The sequence below is a fragment of the Trematomus bernacchii genome, unplaced genomic scaffold (assembly GCF_902827165.1).
Source record: "Trematomus bernacchii unplaced genomic scaffold, fTreBer1.1, whole genome shotgun sequence".
In the NCBI taxonomy this organism is placed as follows: domain Eukaryota; kingdom Metazoa; phylum Chordata; class Actinopteri; order Perciformes; family Nototheniidae; genus Trematomus; species Trematomus bernacchii.
In genome coordinates this window covers 16129499-16151042 of record NW_022987720.1, presented here as the reverse complement: position 1 = coordinate 16151042, position 21544 = coordinate 16129499, and the positions used below count along the sequence as shown (strand labels likewise).

General features: G+C 39.0%; 1 protein-coding gene across 3 annotated transcripts; it reads right to left on the bottom strand.

Annotated features, from left to right (window-relative positions):
* Positions 1-607: 607 nt before the first annotated feature.
* On the bottom strand, positions 608-12837 carry LOC117492864. 3 transcript variants are annotated; one of them, XM_034143278.1, is made up of 6 exons: positions 12689-12836; positions 5985-6027; positions 5469-5543; positions 3896-4495; positions 3693-3812; positions 608-2045 (listed from the first exon to the last, which is right to left on the bottom strand). In XM_034143278.1, exons 3-6 carry the CDS (start codon positions 5480-5482, stop codon positions 1094-1096), a joined length of 1686 nt encoding a protein of 561 aa, XP_033999169.1. In that variant the 5' UTR covers positions 5483-5543; positions 5985-6027; positions 12689-12836; the 3' UTR covers positions 608-1093. The 3 variants fall into 3 exon arrangements, with proteins under 3 accessions (XP_033999169.1, XP_033999168.1, XP_033999170.1); XM_034143277.1 differs by having other exon boundaries at positions 5469-5540; XM_034143279.1 differs by lacking the exons at positions 5469-5543; positions 5985-6027 and having other exon boundaries at positions 12689-12837.
* Positions 12838-21544: the final 8707 nt, after the last annotated feature.

Here is a 21544-nt window from a genome sequence, read left to right as displayed (position 1 = left end):
CAGATGTGACATGGCTACTTCTCTATTTGTTGTCTTTGTTAAACAACAGGCTTTAACATTACTTCTTCCGTTTATTTAATATTTCAAAACTCATAGTGCACATACTTTATGACACTTAGCTGTTACTAGAGGGTTAATGTCTTTAATGTATTTTTCTGTGCAAAAGTGGCTCAACTATATCAATGCTTTACCTTTCAGCAGACATGTTTAACAATTATTATTGCCTGGTAGTACAAGGCAATAAAATACAAAGGATTGTTGCCAAATAATTTTTACATTCAAATACATAACCTCAAGAATAACCAAACAAAATAAACCCTTTACCAAACTCCCTCTCTCTTCCTTGACTTCAAAGTCAAAGTTATTGACTTCAGCTGGAGTTGTTTAGTAACTCAACTTTCTCCGGTTGACCTGACTCTGACTGACTACCAGCTGTGCTGAGCTGCCAGTATTATCATTACGAGAGATTGAATGCATAAGATATGAATGGTGTGATTGAGAAGCTATTTAAAAAATAATTTAAAATAATTATAGTAAACAAAAGCAGCGAAATGCTTAGAATATATATCTATATATTAATGCATCATTCAAATGAACATAAACCATGTTTAACTTTTTTAAACTTTATTGATTCATTTGTACAAGAAAAAAATGTAGTTAGAATTATACATACAAATAATGCAGATCATACATATTATAGAATTAACTTCATTTATTCTGTACACACAACATATTTTCCACGTCCTTGTTGCGGGATCCCTCTTCAGTTGCTCGCCCCGACGTTTCTTTTTCATTTGAACCCGTTTATTCTGGAGTTTCTCTTGTTTAGTTGTTCCTTGTGCACTGCAGGGGTTATATACATTGAATGTGATTACATGATTGATTGATATTTTGTTTAACATTTGTATATAGGAAAGGTTTAGAAAAATCACTTCTTAGAATTAGGAACTTCTCAAAGATATATGTGATGAACAGTGATGTGTAAGCAGTTTAAATCAGTCTCATTATGTGGTTATAGTGTCAGGTTTGGCAACAAAGAAAAAATACAGTTATTGTCTCCATTTAGCTGTCAGTTGCCGTCTATTTAAGTTGCTTAGCGCTTCTTAATCTTCCTCTCTGGAAAAATTGGTGTCTCCAGGATAGCCTTGTTTTCTTCCGATATCTTCAAACCTTCGCAGAGGAAGTCATGGATCTTCTGCCATGAGTCCACCTCTGATCTCCAAAGTGCTGCTCTGGCTCTGATCAACTGTGAGACCTCAGTTTCGCTTCCTTTGGCCAGACTCATGCTATCTTTACAGATGAAGAAGATATCCATGCCGAGGAACAGAGCATTGAGCCCAATGAAACCGGCCCTGGCTGACTTGGAGAGGGCAAGAGGCCCTTTGACTGCTGCCTGACCGATATCTGGGATATCTGACGCCACCCTGGGAACGCTGCGTAAAGCTTTCCCTTCCTGCACTGCCACTTTAGCAGCACTCATAGCCAGCTCTTCACTTCTTAACAGCTTGAAAGCAGAGGCTGCATCAACTAATGAGTCAATACCTTTTCCAATAACACCTACTTTAGCTAGCACCTTGCCGACCCCGAGAACAACATCTATGTGGATTTTTTCTCTTTTGGTGACGACCTCCAGACAATCCTGGAGACACTGCACATCCTCCCTGAAGCTCTCGAAGACTTCTCTGGCTTTCTTTTGATATGTACTATTTACTCTAATCTCTGTGCCAGTGGTGACAGCGCTGTTGACTCCGCTTGTAATTCCCATGCCTACCCCGGCCATTGTCAGAACTAAAGACACTCCAGCTGTTACAGGAATTAAAGCCAAACCAACGATGGAGAGCACACCTCCTACTGCCCCCACTGAGCTGCCTGCCACACTGGAGATCTTTGCTCCCATATTCATCCTGTCTAACTGAACAGCATGCTCTTCCAGGTCCTTGAGAGACTGTTCCATCCTCGGCTGTCGCTCTTTAAACTTATTGATGAAATCAGAGCAGGGTTCGTCCCCCTGAAACAAGAACACCATCCGGAAGCTCTGGTTCATCCTGACGATGAGAAAAGAGTAAATACAAAATAACATGATGAATGAAAAAAGTTAGTATGTAACCCATAATACAGTATAAAAATATTGGATTTGAGATTTTCTTTATGGGACACACATTAGGAGGCAACATAGCGCAATAAAATCAACAAAAAACTAAATATTTCATAAGCCAGGTATGCTTTCAAAAACGAGTCCTGAATCATGATATCTAGCTAGGTCTATTTGGTAACAAAAGTTACCTCTAAAACCCTGAAGTTGCTGCAAAATCAAACAACAGTATAGAGTCAAAAGCAGGGGTCGGCAACCCTAGGCACGCGTGCCACCATTGGCACGCTGTACCGTAACCAGTGGCCCACTAGGAATAAGTGGAATAAGTGTGCAAAAATATTTTAATAGTTTTTTCGGATCCGGAACGAGACCGCCGCCAAAGCACGTCTCCCCGTTACCTGCGGAAGGAAGCCATGCACGAAAGGAATACAGTTTAAAAAGGGGAGTGATTTGTAAAATATCCATAAAGAAAAAGAAAATCTGTTTACAGTTCTGTTTCATATGGGTGTTGACAGATGTATCTATAGATCTATTAATTTTGCACTCAAAGTGCACCAGATTGATGCTTTTAACTAAATATGGATGGGAGCTACTTGGTGCTCATGTTTCTGTTTGTTACATTTAATTCACCCGTTTTGACATTTGCTGTTAACACATTGCAAGTTTATTGCTAAAGATTGGTGCTTAATTGGTGATTGTTGGGGAAATATTTTCCAGGGCCCATAACTGTGATCCAGTTTATCAGTTTAAACTGTCCTGACTGAGCACAGGCACCTGTAGCCTTGGCTGCTGTGCTCTCAGTGTTTTGTCTCCCTGTTCCTGCTTGTTGGCGTCAGCTGATAGAGGTGTTATGGTTCTATCTTGTTGTGCACAATGTTGATTATTCTCTCAGAACTAGCTAAATACATGGGTCTGGGGTAGAGATCTTTAGAATTGATTTGGCATCTCAACCTGTGTCAACTCGTGGCTCATGACATTTGTTGTGAATTCTCCGGCCGAAGCTCCACATCAACCGTCAGTGTTTGCCATCAAAGCTCCTGCTCTCCGAGTCCTGTTTCCAATTGCTTCAGAAGTTTCCCCCAGTGATTAGTGATTTCAACTCAGATGTGAATGTTTTCATAAGGATGGCTGCTTTCTTTTAAATGTTGCTATGCACTTTGATGTAATAAAATTACAGATCCGCTGGAAATGTTGTGATGTCATTATTGCAATTAATGATAATCTTAATGTGGATTTTTTTTTTTAAATGGCACTTCATATCAAAAAGGTTGCTGACCCCTGGTCTAAAGCATTAATGCTGTATCTCGAGCTCCTTTGCATTTTTTAAGCTTTTTAAAAATGTATTTTGCTTGTGTAATTGCATGACCATCTTAGTTGAGCATGTTAGCATTCTAGGGTTTGCTAATTACCACTGAACATACAGTAAATCTGAGGTTGAAGTAACTATTAAAATGTGTACAAAGATTTGTGTTAGTCTATGGCTATGCAGTCAACAACAAGCAAGCCAATTATTGAGTGCATGTCATCATTTTTATTATCATCACTCATCACACCTTGCACAGCTGTGTTGACAAAAACCACATAAAGGAGTTACACGTACCTGAGTTCCTCGAGCTGATTAATGTGATGAAGCATCCTTTGTGTGTCGTCTTCAGACAAATCCACAGCGAGTTCTACCAGTGTATCGTCGTTCATCTTCAGGCAAAAGTCACAGAAGGAGCTGTGAAAAACAGGAAAATATTTTTTATCATAGATGTTTATTTTGCAAAATGTGCATATTATTTTAAGCATATGCCTCTTTACCTTCTCTCTAACTTCTCACAGATTTTCTCGGTGGTCCTTATGTATTTGTCCAGCTGATATGCCAGCACTTCCACATTCTGAAGTTTGGGGCAGAAGAAGGCGTCTGCAACTCTTTTAAACTTGAGGAGGTGAGGGCAGATCATCCGTGCAGTAATGATGACAACCTGAACCATTACAGGGCTGATCCCTTCAGGCAGATGTAACACCTGGTTCTCATCCATGAACAAAGGAAGTGAGGTGACCGCCAAATTCTCCACCGCAGCCAAGAAGCGGTCGAGCTCCCCCAGGCCTTCCAGAGTGGACTTCAGCAGAGCAGCCAGCTCCTCCTCCAGCTCTGCTCGCCTGCCGTCTGCAGTACCCTGCAGGGTTACCTTGCTCTTCATATATTGCAGAAAGGCTTTACCTTTGGTCTGTGACTGGGTAATATGGCCGATGCTGAGGTCAATGTTATCTGCCCTGGATTTGATGTCAATCATCATATCCACCTCTTTCTCCCTCTGTAGCATCCATTCAGAACTCTGCTCACAGAATTCTTTCACTGTGTCGATGTCGATGAGGGTATCTGCGGTGTAGCAGCACAAGGCCTCCTGGAGCATTTTTCTGTAACAAAAAATACCTCTATTGAAATAATTCTTCAACCTCTTATCTGCGGCTAAGACTTCACAAACAAATTAATCATAATAATTATAATAATTAATTAAATTATAGTTTTCATGAGGGACCATCAGTACATTTGAAAAAGAAAAAACAAGTTAGGTTGCTCATGTTAGGTTATAATACATCTTTCTTAAGGAGCACAATATTTTTGATTACTGATGTGTCATGAATTGATTTTGAATACATATTTTTGTATTACAGTTTTTTTCATTTGCTAAAACACATTTTTTGACAACAGGGCTCATTTTCTCAGAACACTAAACACAATTCACAAAACCACACACCCAAAGTGCAAAACACCTCATATATCTTGCAAAATGAAGCACTGCACCCAAAACTACATAAACACTTACCAAAACCAAACTACTACTACCTTTTGCACCAACTACACACTGTGGTGCTTTATATAAAGCACACTCATCTTTAATGGTGATCTTTGTGTTGAGAATTCTGCATAAAAAGATTGTTCAAGTCTACAAAAATATGTGCAAAAACACAAATATACAGATCCAAAACAAATTGGTGCAACATTCCTGCACAACACATAGTTACAGTTGTGTAAACAGAAATGATGCCTCTGTCAAATACAGTAAAGTGAAAGGAAAACTTTGAGGAAAAATAAATACTGTAAGACAACAAGCCTGAGAGCCTCTCTTTATCTTCAGGGTAAACTAATTACTGAAGTTGAACCGCAGTAAGAGTTCTGCTTCACCGAAACCAAGCAACTACACAGAGACAAAAAGCAAAGAGACATACAAATAAAAACAAACAACTACAGAGAGACACAAAGAAGACGACCACAAAGAGACAGAAGTGCTAAACACACAGTGGAAATAGCTAAATGACACTCACTACAAAATAATGTCGTTAATGTCTTTTTCTGTGTAAAAGTGTCCCAACGATATAAATTATTTACCTTGCAGCAGGCATGTTTCTCCTCTGACAGTGTGCGTTCTGCAGTTCCTCGACTCAGACCTAAACTTATTACCTGCTTGTTTAAAATGAAAACAGATAAATATTGGTCATCTAACGTGTTACTAACCCCAGAATCAGATAGCTCTCAACTGACAGGAAAAGTCTGTTTTATATGCTAACAGCTGCTCACTTTCACGTTCATGTTCAGTTATAGGCTATAACTGAACATGAAAGTGAAAGTTACGTTTGTAACGGGTCACAACTGTAAGCGACCCGTTATCCTTCAAGAAACGACAGCAAAGCATCTGGGGTGTTTTCTGGCATTTATTCTGAGGACTGAGAACAAAAACAATATTCTCCTTGAATCCACGCTGCACATCCTCCGCAGCACTCACTTCAATGTCACTTTAGTATTTATTCATACATAGCCTACTAGCTTATTTATAGATTAAGAAATTATTAAATGAACAAGAAAATCTTATTAAGTAATCACACAAAAATACAAACACAAACATACCTGAGAACAAAAACAATATTCTCCTTGAATCCACGCTGCACATCTTTACAAAAGAAAAGAAAGGAAGGGTTAACATGTAAACAAAGAAAATGACGCAGATCGCGTCTAATTCGCGCCAAAACCACACCACAGATATCACTAAAAAAATACAATTCTACGGTGGAAACCCAACAAAAACGGGTCAACAATGTACCCAAATTAACACTCAACAACACACATCACTTCCAAACATGATGTGCTATCAATTATAGCACATCTTAAAGGAATTGCCTTTATCGATGTACAACTTAAAGGTCCCCTATTATCAGGGGTGCACACAACTTTCTCAATGAGGTACTCAGATAGGCCTATACATATTTTGATATTTGAATCCTTCTTTTTGTCAGTTGCAGATTTTACGTTTTCAGATTCAAAACAATATTTTTTTCAGTTTCAAATCTTGTTTTTTCAGGTTTCACATTTGCTTTTCACCTTCAGATCTGCCCTGATGTTGCTTGGCATCCTGAGTGGCAGGCCTCCCTCTGTCATGTTGCCTTCATGGATGTTAGGTAGCGTGAGAAATATAACTCAATACTTTCTATACACAATACTCCCGTGATTGGTGGTAAATAAAACTGATACCAGCGTCAAAGTTCCGTTAAGCGAGCTGTTGAGCATCATAGTTGGCAACAATCAAGGTATAAGCGCAATAAACTGTGCTAGAATGTGAAATTACGTATCCGCAACGAGCCAGCAGGTTGTTTTGGTGGACCTGACGCACATCCCCCGCTGTCTCACGGAGAGATACCGCAGGTCCTTCCTTCCTGCAGCGGTCAGACACAACCAGCACAGCCCCTCCCCGCACAAAACAACACAGACTATAACATAACACAGGGCTGCCAACATTTGAGTTCAGCTTGGAGTGAGATTTTTTTTTTTTGGTGAACCGAAAAAAGAAACGTCCATGTGTACAGTGTTACAAATGTATCCGTTTCTCCTGCACAATCTCATCGGATCCAAATATGGTCATTTCCTTTGTATCAGCAACCAATCGTGAAAGTGCAAAGGGGTCTTAAACCAAGAAACGAAATCTCATTGGCTGGTGTCAATTTCTGACAACGTGATTCGTTCAGATGCGTCACGTGGTGTGCTAAAGCACTTCCTGGTTAGCTTTCCGCTAGAAATTTAAATCTGAAAATGGCAAAATAACGGAGAAAAAAACGTTCACAGAGAAGACGACAACAATTGTCACTTGCACAAAGCAAGGTTATACAAAAACCAAATGACCCCGAACATGAAATACCTTCACGGAGTGCGTCGATGCGCAAGCTATCATCCAGATAACAGGAGGGTTTAGCTAGCGTCACACTGCAATCTTTAAAGGTCGTTTTCTCAAAATGAGTTTTTTCTCCTACTCCAGGGCTGCCAACATTTGAGTTCAGCTTGGAGTGAGATTCTTTTTTTTTGGTGAACCGAAAAAAGAAACGTCCATGTGTACAGTGTTACAAATGTATTGAACAAGTACAAACTAGGGTTTCCCATTAATGTACCGGGCGCTACAGTGGAGTACGCACATACACAGTGTACCCGCGACTCTTACAATGAAGGCTCGATAATCAGCTCACAGCATATAAAATGGCATATAGGTGTAAGCAGGGGTAAAGTGCTATTTTATAAGTGGGGGTGGTCCTTACCTCCTCTAGGGGGGTCCGGGGGCATGCTCCCCCGGGAAGATTTTTTTTTTTAAATATTGAAGTTAAATGCATCAATCTGGTGCACTTTGAGAGCAAAATGAATTTAAAGATACATCTCTCAACACCCATATGAAACACAACTTTAAACAGATTTTCTTTTTCTTTATGGATATTTTACAAATCACTCACCTTTTAAACTGTATTCTTGTTTTACTGTCATATAGTATTTCATAACTGTTTTTCATTTATTCTCATAAATGGTGACCAAACCGTTTGAGACTCACTGAGATAACTAGACTAAACTAACTATCTCTAACACTCAGAGAGTCCCTTACCTCACTGAGCTGTAGTTATCTCTCTCAGTCTGACAGCAGAGAGCTCTCCCTCTCCTTGTTTTAGAAACAGCTTCTAATATCCGTTAGCGCAGCTAGCTAACCAGATGCTAACAACAACAATGCAAATAGTGAGTTTGGTAGAAATATACTGTATAATAGTAAAGTTATTTAAGATGATGCCATATTTATTGAAGATTTTACATTATAAATATTCCCCAAAATTATTCAAAAGCATATTCTTCCAAACTCCTTGCTGTAGTATGACACACAGGAGACTATTGATGTGTGTAGTGAGTTTGGTAGTAATAAGCTGTATAATAGTGAATATTATTGTATTCTCTTTTTTCGGAGTTGCACTTTGCAGACGGTCCCTGAGCACTCGTTTCTTCTCCGGCTGCGGATAGAGACCAATGTAATGTGTCCAGCTCGGAGGACGGCGCGTATTGGCTTTTTTTGATCAAAATGTGATTGTAGCTCGTTGTCAACCTTACCACGGTACTTAGGAGACGTCATTTGTGTCTGAATGACGTTTTGTTCATGAGTTATTGATCCGTGAAATCAGAATCTCCCAATATCGTTCCAACTTGACTGAACTAAGCCATAAGACTGTCTCATTTCGTAGACGGCTCGGTTTGCTGTTCCTTCACTTTATTTTTATATTTATATACATTTATTTTGGACGAAAACTTAGCGTGAGGAAAGGCAAGCGTGGCGTGAGTGCGTGAGATATGGGTTAATTGCGTGACTTTCACGCTCAATGCGTGAGTGTTGGCAGCCCTGCATAACACCTCTTGTTGATAAATACCAACTATGTGCAATATTTGCAATATGTGCAATATATGCCGTTAAAAACTGTGCAATATATACCTGGCTGCTAAATCCGCAGAACTGTTACAGGGTGTGTATTATGTAAAATGTGTAACTTTAAAAATATATATAATTTCTTTTTTTAATCTTTACTTTTTTTATGCATGCTTTAGGTAACATTAAGCTGTCTTTGGCTCTTGTCTGCTGTAACAATGTAAATGTATCCCCTGGGGAACTAATAAAGGTATTCTGATTCTGATTCTGATTGCAAAAACCAAGCCAATACTATGCTGCGTTCATGGAGCTACGTGGAAGTGGGGAAGGACAACGCTTAATTGCGGATACGTAATTTCACATTCTAGCACAGTTTATTGCTCTTATACCTTGATTGTTGCCAACTACGATGCTCAACAGCTCGCTTAACGGAACTTTGACGCTGGTATCAGTTTTGTTTACCACCAATCACCCACCTCACCTCTGCCCACTTTGACAACCTAGGATGGCTTAGAGTAGACGACAGAGTACAGCTACTTGCAATGGGCCTGGTCTACAAGATCCACTACACCTCTATGGTACCCATGTACATGTCAAAATTCTTCCCAAAGGTCAAGGAATACCATGATCATAACACCAGAGGGAGCTCCACAAATCATGTAAAACCCAGATTTGGCACAAAAAAGGGGGAATACACGTTTCGCAATTATGCCACATCAAGGTGGAACGCTCTTCCCACAACTGTAAAGGAAAGTAAAACTATACTTACCTTCAAAACCTCTCTTAAAGAGCACCTTAGGGGGAGAGCATTGCAAAACTGGCCCCGGTAATGGTACAAATCTCAACCTGTCGTACAATGGACAGCTTCCCCCCACCCATCTATGTATATACTCGCATTTTAGACTCTGTTACTAACTGTATATCTGTAGACTTAGTATGTCTTAAATGTCCGGTTAGGATGTATTAGAACGAAATCTAAAATGAAAATTGTAAATAAGCCATCTGTATGTAAAAAACCACCTGTATGTAAATTGTAAATAAGCCGTCTGTATGTCAAATATGTCTTAAATTATATGATGAATTGGAAATGGGGGACCCTGATGTAAACAAGACGAAAGTCTTTCTCTGGTCTGCATCCCCTTAACAATTGTATGTTTTGAGCTGTACTGTACTGTACCCAATATACAAGCTGTTAATAAACTTTTCAATCAATCAATCAAACGGGAGTATTGTGTATAGAAAGTAGGGCTGTGCAATTAATCGTATTTTAATCGCAATTACGATTTTGGCCTGCCACAATTACGAAAACAACATAATCGAAAAAAACTATTATTTTGCTTTGCTTGGTTGTGACAGTGCAACATATTGGATCTCATTCATTTTGGTCTCATTTATTTGTATTTATCATATTTATATATGTTTAGTACAGGGCTCTCCAACACGTCGATCGCGAGCTACCGGTAGCTCGCGGGCAGCTTTTCAGTAGCTCGCCGCTCGATTATCGATTATATATTATAAGGTTGCTTATTGATTTTTCGGCCGCGGCTGGACAATAACGTTTTTTTATTTTAGAATGTTTTCTGTCACACGAATATCAAATGGTCGGTGACGCAGAGATCAAGGAACAGACGTGACAGCAGCACAGCGACAACACACACGGAGCAGTCTGCTTTCTCCACCAACACCAGTCCAGAACTAACAGCAGAATGACCCGCTCTGAATCAGGCCCTGTCGCTGCGCCTCAGAGACACACAGGGAGGGATTTGTGTTTTTTGAAAAACACTCGTTATCGTCATGTCAGGTTTTTGGTGAATTTAATCAAGTCTTGGATTGCAGAGTATGAATGTCCTCTTGCTATTTTCAGTTGATAAATACTTGTGTAAAGTTTGTGAAGGCAGGAGGAAAGCTTCCGCGATCACCGTCTCCTCTCCGTTCCTCCAAACCCCGCCCCCTCCCTGAAAATAATGAGTAGAAACGAAACTTTATTATTCACTTAATCACTGATTGAGATATGATGAAGCTAACTTAATCTCATACATTCATGGGATTTATGTAACAGTAAGACAGAGAATGTAAGTGTGCACCCACATGCACTATTTTTGTTTTTATAATGCTATTGTAAATACTCCTGCTGTTTTCAGACTCAAGTCATGTGTGTGATGCCACATTCAAGACATTCAGTGTCTTTTTTTTAACAGAAGACCGTAGCTAGAAGTTGCAGCTAGACTGCAGAAGTATTAGTTTTTTGTTTTTGAGGATGGAACCATTTTCACACACAGATATAGGGAGGCTAGACCTATACAATTAATTTATTATGGTTTATAATTTAATGTCAAGACGAAGAAGAAGAAGAAAAAGATGGCTGAACAACTGTTCAGTGTCAATCCTGTGGAGATCTCCAAAATAATGTTCAGCTTAAGTCTCAGCAAAACTCAGAACATTTCTGGAGCCTTGTAGACCCAGAAAACTATAAGAACATTCACCAAGCAGCACTGAAAATGTCTGCTTTATTTGGTTCTGTTCTACATACCTTTGTGAAGCAGCTTTTTCTGACATGAATTAAATCTAAATACAGAACAATACTGACTGATGAACATTTAAATGACTCTATTAGAGTGAACCTAAGTGGGTCCAGCATACACCTCTATGGTGGACTGCATGCAGTGCCATTCATCTCACTAACAAAAGAGTGAAATGCTTGTAAGGTGGTGATTAAGGACACTTATGTGAATGTTCAGTGATGTACTTATTATGTGTGCCATAATAATATGTGAGAAATCATCGTTTTCTTGGACCTTATTTTTGATAAGCTTTAGGTATTGCAATTTCACACGTAAGTATAGCTTAATTCAACTGATGAGGGCTATGTGAATAAATGTAAGCGATGTGATGCAAGTAGCTCTTGGCCACTTTAATTTTTTGAAAGTCGCTCTCAGATGAAGAAAGGTTGGAGACCCCTGGTTTAGTAGCTTGTGGAAGTGCGCTCCAAAATATTTGTTGATCTTGTTTATTGGTATTTATTATTTTGATATTATTTATTTAAATGTATCATTTATTTTATTTATTTTTGTATTGCTTTTAAAGTTCAATAAATGGATGTTTTCAAAGTCAATGAATAATCGTATTTAATAATCGTGATATCAATTATTGACCAAAATAATCGTAATTATGATTTTTGCCATAATCGCACAGCCCTAATAGAAAGTGTTGAGTTATATTTCTCGCGCTACCTAACATCCATGAAGGCAACATGACAGAAGGAGGCCTGCCACTCAGGATGCCAAGCAACATCAGGGCCAAAAGTTTGAAAGCGAAAAAAAATAGATCTGAAAGTGAAAAACGATCTGAAGGTGAAAAGCAAATGTGAAACCTGAAAAAACAAGATTTGAAACTGAAAAAATTATTGTTTTGAATCTGAAAACGTAAAATCTGCAACTGACAAAAAGAAGGATTCAAATATCAAAATATGTATAGGCCTACAAGTGAAATATGAAAGTAAATATTTTATTTTAAAAAATTGCTGAACTGAATCAAAATAATATTCAACCTGAAAAATGATTTCAAATACTTATTTTTGGTTTGAATACATCATTGTATTTTTCAAAGTTCAGGATAAAAACTTGAACTTTCAAATAAATTGTATTTTTTTGAATGATCAAAACTTATGACCCTGAAATAGCTCCATACCGGTCTGCCTTATCTAAGAGTGAGTTATTGAACCCCAAAGTCTGTTGCCTCGGCCCTGGAAGACTGGAGGCAGTCATCTCCTGTATTACTACGGTCTGGGAGCCACGCAGGAAAGTTCAACAAGGCTATTGGAAGCCTTTAAAACTATGTTACATATCAATAAAGGAAAAATACAACATCAATCACAGACAAAGAAATTGTTTCCTACCTTTATGGAATAACCATGGTGAAAGGCTGTTCTTGATTCCCACAGTCTTTAAACTACTCTATATGCAATATTTTGTTATAAGTTCATTTGTCCTGAGTTAACAGCTCTGCTCTTCTCTGGTAATGCAAAAATCCAATGGCACGCGTGTCATTTTATACTGCTAAGTGAAGTAACTTTCTCTTTCACATTGTAGGGCCATACCTACTGATCACGTGGTTTCTCGGAAAGATGATTCCGTTTACAGTAAATCATATAAAAAAAACGTTTTAAAACTCAGCCGCCTCTCGCATTTGTTTTTTCAAATCAGCTGCTCTTCATTATTCCTGCTATATTTGACGAGTGATACAAATATTTTTTACCACCTTTCTTAAGGAAACTGACACTGTTGGACTCGGTACTAGTTTTGACTTCTACCTGAAATATAATGTACTTTTACTGTGTACTTTGTGAGTAATCCTCTGTCAAAGTCCCCTCCATAATGCATGTTTTTCTGCTAACTTTGATGAATGATGAAACAACAATTCTTGGCCATTTATTGTGTCATTTCTCCAAACACATACAGTAAAAATACCTGTTTTGAAGCCTTAAAATGGTGCAGGAAAAGGACTTTACATTGTATTATACTTAAAGACAGGGCTATTCAGTTAAAGGACACCTATCATGCTATATTTAAATGATATATTGTAGGGCCATACCTATATAAGGTATATTTATACGTTTCTGTTTTCAAAATACCAAACAGATCATGCATTTTAGCCATGCCTCATTTCGCTCTATGTGCTGTTTGCTGTCTACGGGGCTGATTCTGCTGACCATGCCCCCCTGCAGGAGAGGGGAGCCGTGCTCTGATCAGCTGCTGGGCTGTCAGAAGAGGGGGAGAAAAAGAGATCTCCGTCCTAAAGTTAACAGATATGGTTCTAAACTGTATTGAAGTAAACATGTATTATTTTGAACTGTATTTTAGTGAACATGTATTGTTTGAACTGTTTTAAGTAATCCCATATATATTCTCTTCTCACTTACACCCACTGACCCAGATATCCTGCTACACACACATACACCTCCTCCCACCAGCACACACACATATTCTTTTCAAGGTCCTTTCTGGGCATCAATATATCTGTGTACAATGTTTGGTTGTCTGGGAAAGAATAGTTTGTGTGAAATATTCCTTGGGAAAGTAAAGGAGTGAATACAGGTGCAGAGATAAAGATTGACTCTGTCCTTGTGTACTTCCGAAGATCTCAGAAGAAACATACTTTTTTCCCAGAACTCTGATTCGCTGTATTGGACCCGACCAGAAGTGAATCCAACCAGTAAAAACACCTGGGGGAGTGAGCAGCTCACACAGCTCCTCCCCACGGACTCTCTGATTCGCTTCGGAGTAAAATGGGACGGAAGAGTCAACACATCTCCGCCCCAAAATATGTTTATGAATACTGTTGTTTATTCATGCAAAATGCTTCCTGTTTCTGACTGGCTGGTCCCGATACCTGTATCGCACGGCAGTAGAACTGGAAGTCCAGAGTACTCTGTAAATTTGTATAAGTGTTTTTTCCAGTAAAATCAGATTATTGTTATAACCTTTATTCTGGTGTTTTGAACTACTTCTTTTATTAAATATAACCAGGACATCTTGACCGGCGAAAGAAACTGAAACTGAAACTCTGCCGCACGGTCCCCTCGTTCCTTGGAAGAGGCGGAGAGGTGGGTGTTTGTCATCTGCTGGTGGACTAACCGGAGAGAATTACAGTGCTTGCCTCGACGGGGAGGGATTGCATTGAATTAAAGCAGTGGGAGCTTGCCTCGGGGAGGGAGAAAACAGAAGGGTAACCATGGTAACTATGGGCGGGAAGTCTTCTTCGCTGCTTTTGTGGCAGACTACAGCGCCACTTACAGGCCTGGTATATGTACTACAGCGTCTCCAGCGCTTTTTTGTGATTGGTGGAGTTGGCCCAATAGCCGTAGCGCCACCGTCCTGACGTCAGGACAGTGTTCAAATCTGGATCAGTTTTTATCAGATCCGTTGCAGCCCCTTTTTTAGAGATTTGGGTATGGAGGAAAATAGAGAGGGTTGTGTTTTCTGACACTTGGTGAGTTCCCTGGAACACCGGGGACACATATTCATGTATAAAAGACGTACAAAAGTGCATTTTGCATGACAGGTCCCCTTTAAATTTCGTCGCCTTGCTCTGCTCCGGGGAGTTTTCATGATCTAGTTAGTTGCTTTTCAAGTCCTGTGGGGGGTCACAAATTGGATAATATATTGATTTCAAACCATGTCAGTTATTATTTTGAAAGTGTAATGCATAAGAATCAGTTGATTGTTTCTATTAATGATCTGGACATGCAGAAGAGGCTAAAATTATCACAAAACATTGTCAACATTCATTTTCCATGTCTCTCTCCTTTCCATAACCTGCACCCAGGTCCATCTTCTTTAGTCTCTCCGTCTTGTTCCTGTTCATTACTCTCTCTGTCCTCTATTCCAGTGCTTCTCTAATGGCGCCTTTCCACTACACGGCCTCGCTCGGCCTCGCTCTGCCTCGCTTGGCCGCGCTTGGCCTCGTTAGGACCAGCTCACTTTATGGCGCGTTTCCATTACAGTTTAGGAACTGGGGTAGTATCTATAGTAACGCAGTGTAGGCGGAGCGACGCTGCTTAAAACTGCCGTGACGTCATCTTCAATGCAACACAACACACAACAATGGAGGATGTGGAGATGTGGAAGCGATCGTTTGCTTGTTTCTTGCTGTGTGGTTTATTATCACAAGAAATAGGCAAGAGTTGTTTCAAAAGAGGCGACTTATAGCAAGACGAGGTATAGAAGAAGCTGACACGAGAGTTCGGGCAGTCCTACGCCGCAGAGACAACAGGACGACTCGAATCACTACTACTAACTACAATGCTACTTGGTAAGCTAACGTTCGCTAACTAACTAGCAATGTGTTTAGGCTCACGCTCCCTATACGACCAAAGTATTTCAAGTATTTAATTAATTGTAGCTACCACTTTTACGTATTAAAATATGTATGCTTTTGTTTGTGTATTTCAGAAGTTGCGTGTATTTCAGAAGTTACGTCGCCGCCTTAGACCATGTGTTTGGATGCTCGACCGAGCTACCGAGTGGTGGAATGTGATTGTTCCATCTTTCACACACACTCAGTGGGTGGAGAACTTCAGGATGTCTGAGGAAACCTACGTCTACCAGGGGTAGCAGTGGCACAAGGTGCAGAGGAGGGCAGGGACATACGAGAGGGTCTGATGCGCTACCTGAATACCTAGAATGTATAATGTAATACCTAAATATTCATTGTATTGAACATAAATAAATCTTTTTTTTTTCACATACATGTGTTTGTCAAATTATTTAAACCAAAAAAATGTGATCAGAATTGACTATTTAGTAAATATTTGAATTTCAAGCACCAGTACTTACTGCCCCATAATAATAATAATCTAATAAATTAAGCAAATATCAAAGCAAACTATAAACATAAATACAAAAGTGTAAAACACAGCAGAACTATATTCATAAATGCAAGTGTAAAAAATGGTTAACATGGATGGAGGCTAAAGTATCCACAGCATAAAATAATATGATTATGATGGTTTGTCTGAAAGACACAGCCTCAAGGTTCAAGGTTTTTTATTTTGTCATACGAACATAGCTACAGTGTAGTTATGACAATGAAAATCTTAGGTCACAGGCTCCTCCAACAGTGCAACACAATAACCCAGATAAACAGAAATATAGTGCAAGTAAATATTAAGCGCTGTGCACCGCTCTCTTTGTATAGGTGTTTTCTTTTGTTCGCTTCTCTTTGAAATATATAAGCAATGTGTTTGAGTCTAGCACAACGAGGGTATTACAATTGAGTAGTAATCTCGTTCGTTTTTTTCGACTAAACAACATTATTTTGTTAAATAACAACATGGTGATGTTTTGTAAATGATTACATGCAGGGGTTAAGTTGGGATTTGATATGTGGGGGGGCTCTGTATGGAGGTGCGAGAGGGGGGCGGAGGTCGAGGATCTCATTATTTGACCTTAAGGGATATACACTGTGGCCCTAAAGCAACTGCTCCATTATCTGTATCAAATGCACACATTGATGCCATCAAATGTCACAATAAAAATAGAAAGTACTACAAATAAACTGGAATTCATTAACATCTTAAATTATTAATATATATACACAAAAAAAGGTTTACAAATATCCAACCTTCAAATTGCTTTTTTAAATCAACACTACTCTGCACACTTGCTAAAGAACATTTGTGTGGAAATCTCAATTCATTTGTAGGGCTGCGTGAGTATGGCCAAAAGTATGGGAGTAAATCTCACTGTAAACTATTTAATCATCACCAAATTCTGTGTTATTATGACTGATCATAACTCAGCTTTATGCAGACATACATTTAGCATGGTGTACAGGGCCGGTTTTGGCATAGGCGGTCGCCTAGGGCGCCAGATCTGGGGGGGGAAAAAAACCTTTTTGACTGTTTGCGCTCATCCTAATTTTCAGCCTTGATGTAACAACATTCATAATTAAGTAAAGGTAACACCCTTTTTACCCCGGTTACACTTTTCATTTGCCCTGTACGATGGGCGCTGTAAGTGATGAAATGGGGGGTGTTGGCTTATCAGGCGCCCGCAGCTCACAGCCAAAGTGGGTGTGGGAGCGAGCGAGAGAGATAAATGCAATTTATGTAAACAAATATTTCCAAGGCACTCCTTTATAATTATTTGGATAAACAGGTTTGAAATCATTTCAATGTATACTATAGGACAGTAAACCAAAAATATCGTTTAAAACTTGAGAGATATAAAAATATGCATAAATAAATTTTAACTAGGTAAAATAAGATATGAATGAACAACAAAAATAAAATAAGTTACATTTATTTGTTATTGGCTATGGTAGGTTATTGGTTATGTTCACATATTTGGTTATTAAAATGTAAACCGATCTTTTTAATATGGTTGTTTAGAGTTGTACCCCCTAGATCTAGTCTCTAGTAATGTGTGCTCAAAGTGCACCAGATTGAAGCATTTTACTTTACATTTTCAAACATTTCTTCCCGGGGGGGCATACCCCCGGACCCCCCTACAGGATGTGACGTCCACACCCCAATTAAAACATGTTCATACAATACTGAATACATTTGAAGCCTTTTTGATGTATATTACCTATGTCAATAAGTTTCAGTTTTTGGAGTGTATTTGTCTTTTGAAGAGATTTTTCATTTATTCTTTATATATTCTATTGTGTATTGCTGGGGTACTTTTATCTTTTCTACTGAACGATTGAAGTAAATGTGGGAAGCGTTTAACAACAGCCATTTACTTCAAAGATTTTTCATAATGTTATTCTTATTTTTGTTAATCCTGGAAGAATGCCAGAAAAAAAGACATTCTCTTCAAGAATAAAAAAAAACATGACATTAGTAATTGTGATAACAAATTAAACAAGTTCTGGGGGGCGCTGCGCTGGTAGCTCCGGGAGGGAAAAAAACCTTTTTGACTGTTTGCGCTCATCCTAATTTTCGGCCTTGATGTAACAACATTCATAATTAAGTAAAGGTAACACCCTTTTTACCCCGGTTACACTTTTAATTTGCCCTGTACGATGGGCGCTGTAAGTGATGAAAGTGGGGGGTGTTGGCTTATCAGGCGCCCGCAGCTCACAGCCAAAGTGGGCGTGGGAGCGAGCGAGAGAGATAAATGCAATTTATGTCAACAAATATTTCCAAGGCACTCCTTTATAATTATTTGGATAAACAGGTTTGAAATCATTTCAATGTATACTATAGGACAGTAAACCAAAAATATCGTTTAAAACTTGAGAGATATAAAAATATGCATAAATAAATTTTAACTAGGTAAAATAAGATATGAATGAACAACAAAAATAAAAGTTACATTTATTTGTTATTGGCTGTGGTAGGTTATTGGTTATGTTCACATATTTGATTATTAAAATGTAAACCGATCTTTTTCATATGGGTGTTTAGAGTTGTACCCCCTAGATCTAGTCTCTAGTAATGTGTGCTTAAAGTGCACCAGATTGAAGCATTTTACTTTACATTTTCAAACATTTCCACACACACACACACACACACACACACACACACACACACACACACACACACACACACACACACACACACACACAATTTAACCCCTGATTACATGTCTCTTATTTAGCACAGACTATGATCCTATCCGTGACATATGGATCTTAACAAAGATACCAGACATACTGTACATCCAGTTTGCTGTATCAAAGTTGATTTCACATGAGCTCCAGTGTGGAACCCCACTGCACCCCCTGGTGGATCAATGATCCATTGCAGCTGGCTTCACAATAATTACATTTATTTATCACGGGGGCGGTCTCAAGTCAGACTGGGGGCAGGCTCTTCATCACGGGCCTTTCACGGGCCATTCACGGGCCGTTCACGGGCCGACCACGACCCTCGCGTTTCAAACTGTCCTAAATTAGCTGCTACATCTGTACGACACACCTGGGACAGCGTGATGCTGTTATTGATATTGTCTTGAGTGTGGAATAAAAGAGAACCTACATGGCGATTAAACAGAGCCTGTATCTTACATTTTTCATTACATTTCATGTAACTAAGCTTGCTTATTTGTCCTCTGACACTTTATCTTTACAGTGACCTGTGTAGCATACTATACATCACATGTAAGTGATTATTCTGATACCATCATGTTTCATCATTCATGTTATAAACTGGCGAAGCTTTATTTATTGTGGCTTTCAAAAAGATAATTTCATTGTATTTCAAAATGGTGTCCAACACAAGCACTATTTATTTATAGAAAGAGAAATGGTTAAGTTTGTTATTACCAGTGTTGTGAGTTCAATCTTTTTAATTAATTATAGTAAGGGAACATCTTAGGAGTTAGTGTAGTGAGTTTCAGAGCAGTGTAATAATTATTTGACCTAAAACTAAATGTTTTTATGAACATGACATGGGGATTTGCTAACTTTTGATTTCCCCCATTTTACACGACACAAATGGAGGCCACTATGGGCCAAAACTAACACGTAGTTTCTGTAGGGTTCATGGCAGACGGATGCAGTTGCTCTCAGGAGGATATATAATAAAGGTGTGTTAGCTACTGAGCCTATTTAGTGTGCATACGACACACCTGGCACAGTTTATTCATTTCACACGTAGCGTAGCGCGTGCATGTCGTCGTCCAATCCTTTTGTCAATCCTTCTTAACCGCCTTCGCTTGCGAATCAGCATTGCTATTGCATTTGACTGGTCGACGATCTGTATTTGTGTTTGCTTAAATAACTCAGACGAAGCTCATGTCTGAGGTCGGAAGGTAAACAGACGCCTCATTTACAGCAAGTGGGCGCGGGAGGTTTTTCTATTTTTTAAAGGGATATACGCTCAAAAAATGGCGTACGCCAGTTTCTACGCAATGTTTGCGATTTATAAAATACTAACTTGGCAGGAAAATGTGCGGTCCTCCACGCAAACTCGAAGCCATGCGTACGCACTAAGCACACACACGGGAGAGACGAGAAACTGCGACACCGTTGGCAGAAGGAAGAATGGAGAGAAATATGTGGAAATAATACCATAAATAAAATGTTACCTCTCATTTATCATATATGAAGAATTCCTTTTCAAACATTGATTAAAGCCAATTTTAAAATGATTAAACAAACGCCTGTTTGAGACTCCTCAGTGCACACAAAAACATAACTTGGATAAATAAATAAATACGGATATGTTATTTAAAACCACCTCGAATATGTTGTGTTAATGTTATGAAATGTTTTCTCATAAATGATGCGGGAAGCAGGAGGACAGAATTACGTCGAAACTGACGCCGTTTTGCATTTCTATAGGTTGTAGATACGAGCATGGTTTTATATACTATCACGTTTAATCGTGTTTTATGCCGTTTGCCAAGACTTGATAAGTCGCTCATAAAACACAGGAGGTATGGAAACTAAGAACACCATATGTGGTAAATTGTACAGCTAATATAACACAACACATTAGTTGTATTTCCTTTAACTGGTGGATTATGGATATATAGTTGCTGATCGAAAGCTGGAACACAAACCACCAAATACAACAAAATAATTCAGATCCAGTCGTCATGACTCCACTCCGGAGGGATTCCCCGATCATTTCTTACAGTTTCTCATCAAGTGGCTCCTGTCCCCGGGACAAACACACTGCCTGAGCAAGGTTATGTGTATTTTTTTTGTCATTAACTTTTTTCGGACCACTTATTTATTTATTTTGGTGACGATCCGACCTCCATGCTGCTACTCTGGTTCAAACTGCATCCACCAAACAATATGATTTATCTCGACCTCCCCAAAAAAAACAAAATCTGACACGGTGTGAGATGTCTTTTTTAGCTGTTCTGTCGTCATTTCCTGCAATCTTCTTCATGCAGTCAGTCAAAATGAATGAATGAATGGGCGTTTCTTTGACTATTTATAGGCAAATATGGGCGTTACGAGTCGATTGTGATTTATAAAGGGAAACAGGCGTAGGAAGTGCCGTACGCACTTCCCTCGCCGGTACGCAATGTTTTGTGAATCGGAAAATGTCGGAACATTTCTGTACCTATTTTTTTGCTTTGTACTACGTAAGCAACCTTCCACGTCAATCCTACGCAAGGCGTTATAAATGAGGCCCCTGATCAGCTGCTGGGCTGTCAGAAGAGGGGGAGAAAAAGAGATCTCCGTCCTCCGTGTTTTATTATATAGAGTCGTTATTCATTTGTTTTAAAGCTCAATAAATAACAAAGAAGACCTTTGACCGGCCCTTTTCTAATTTTGTCCGGAA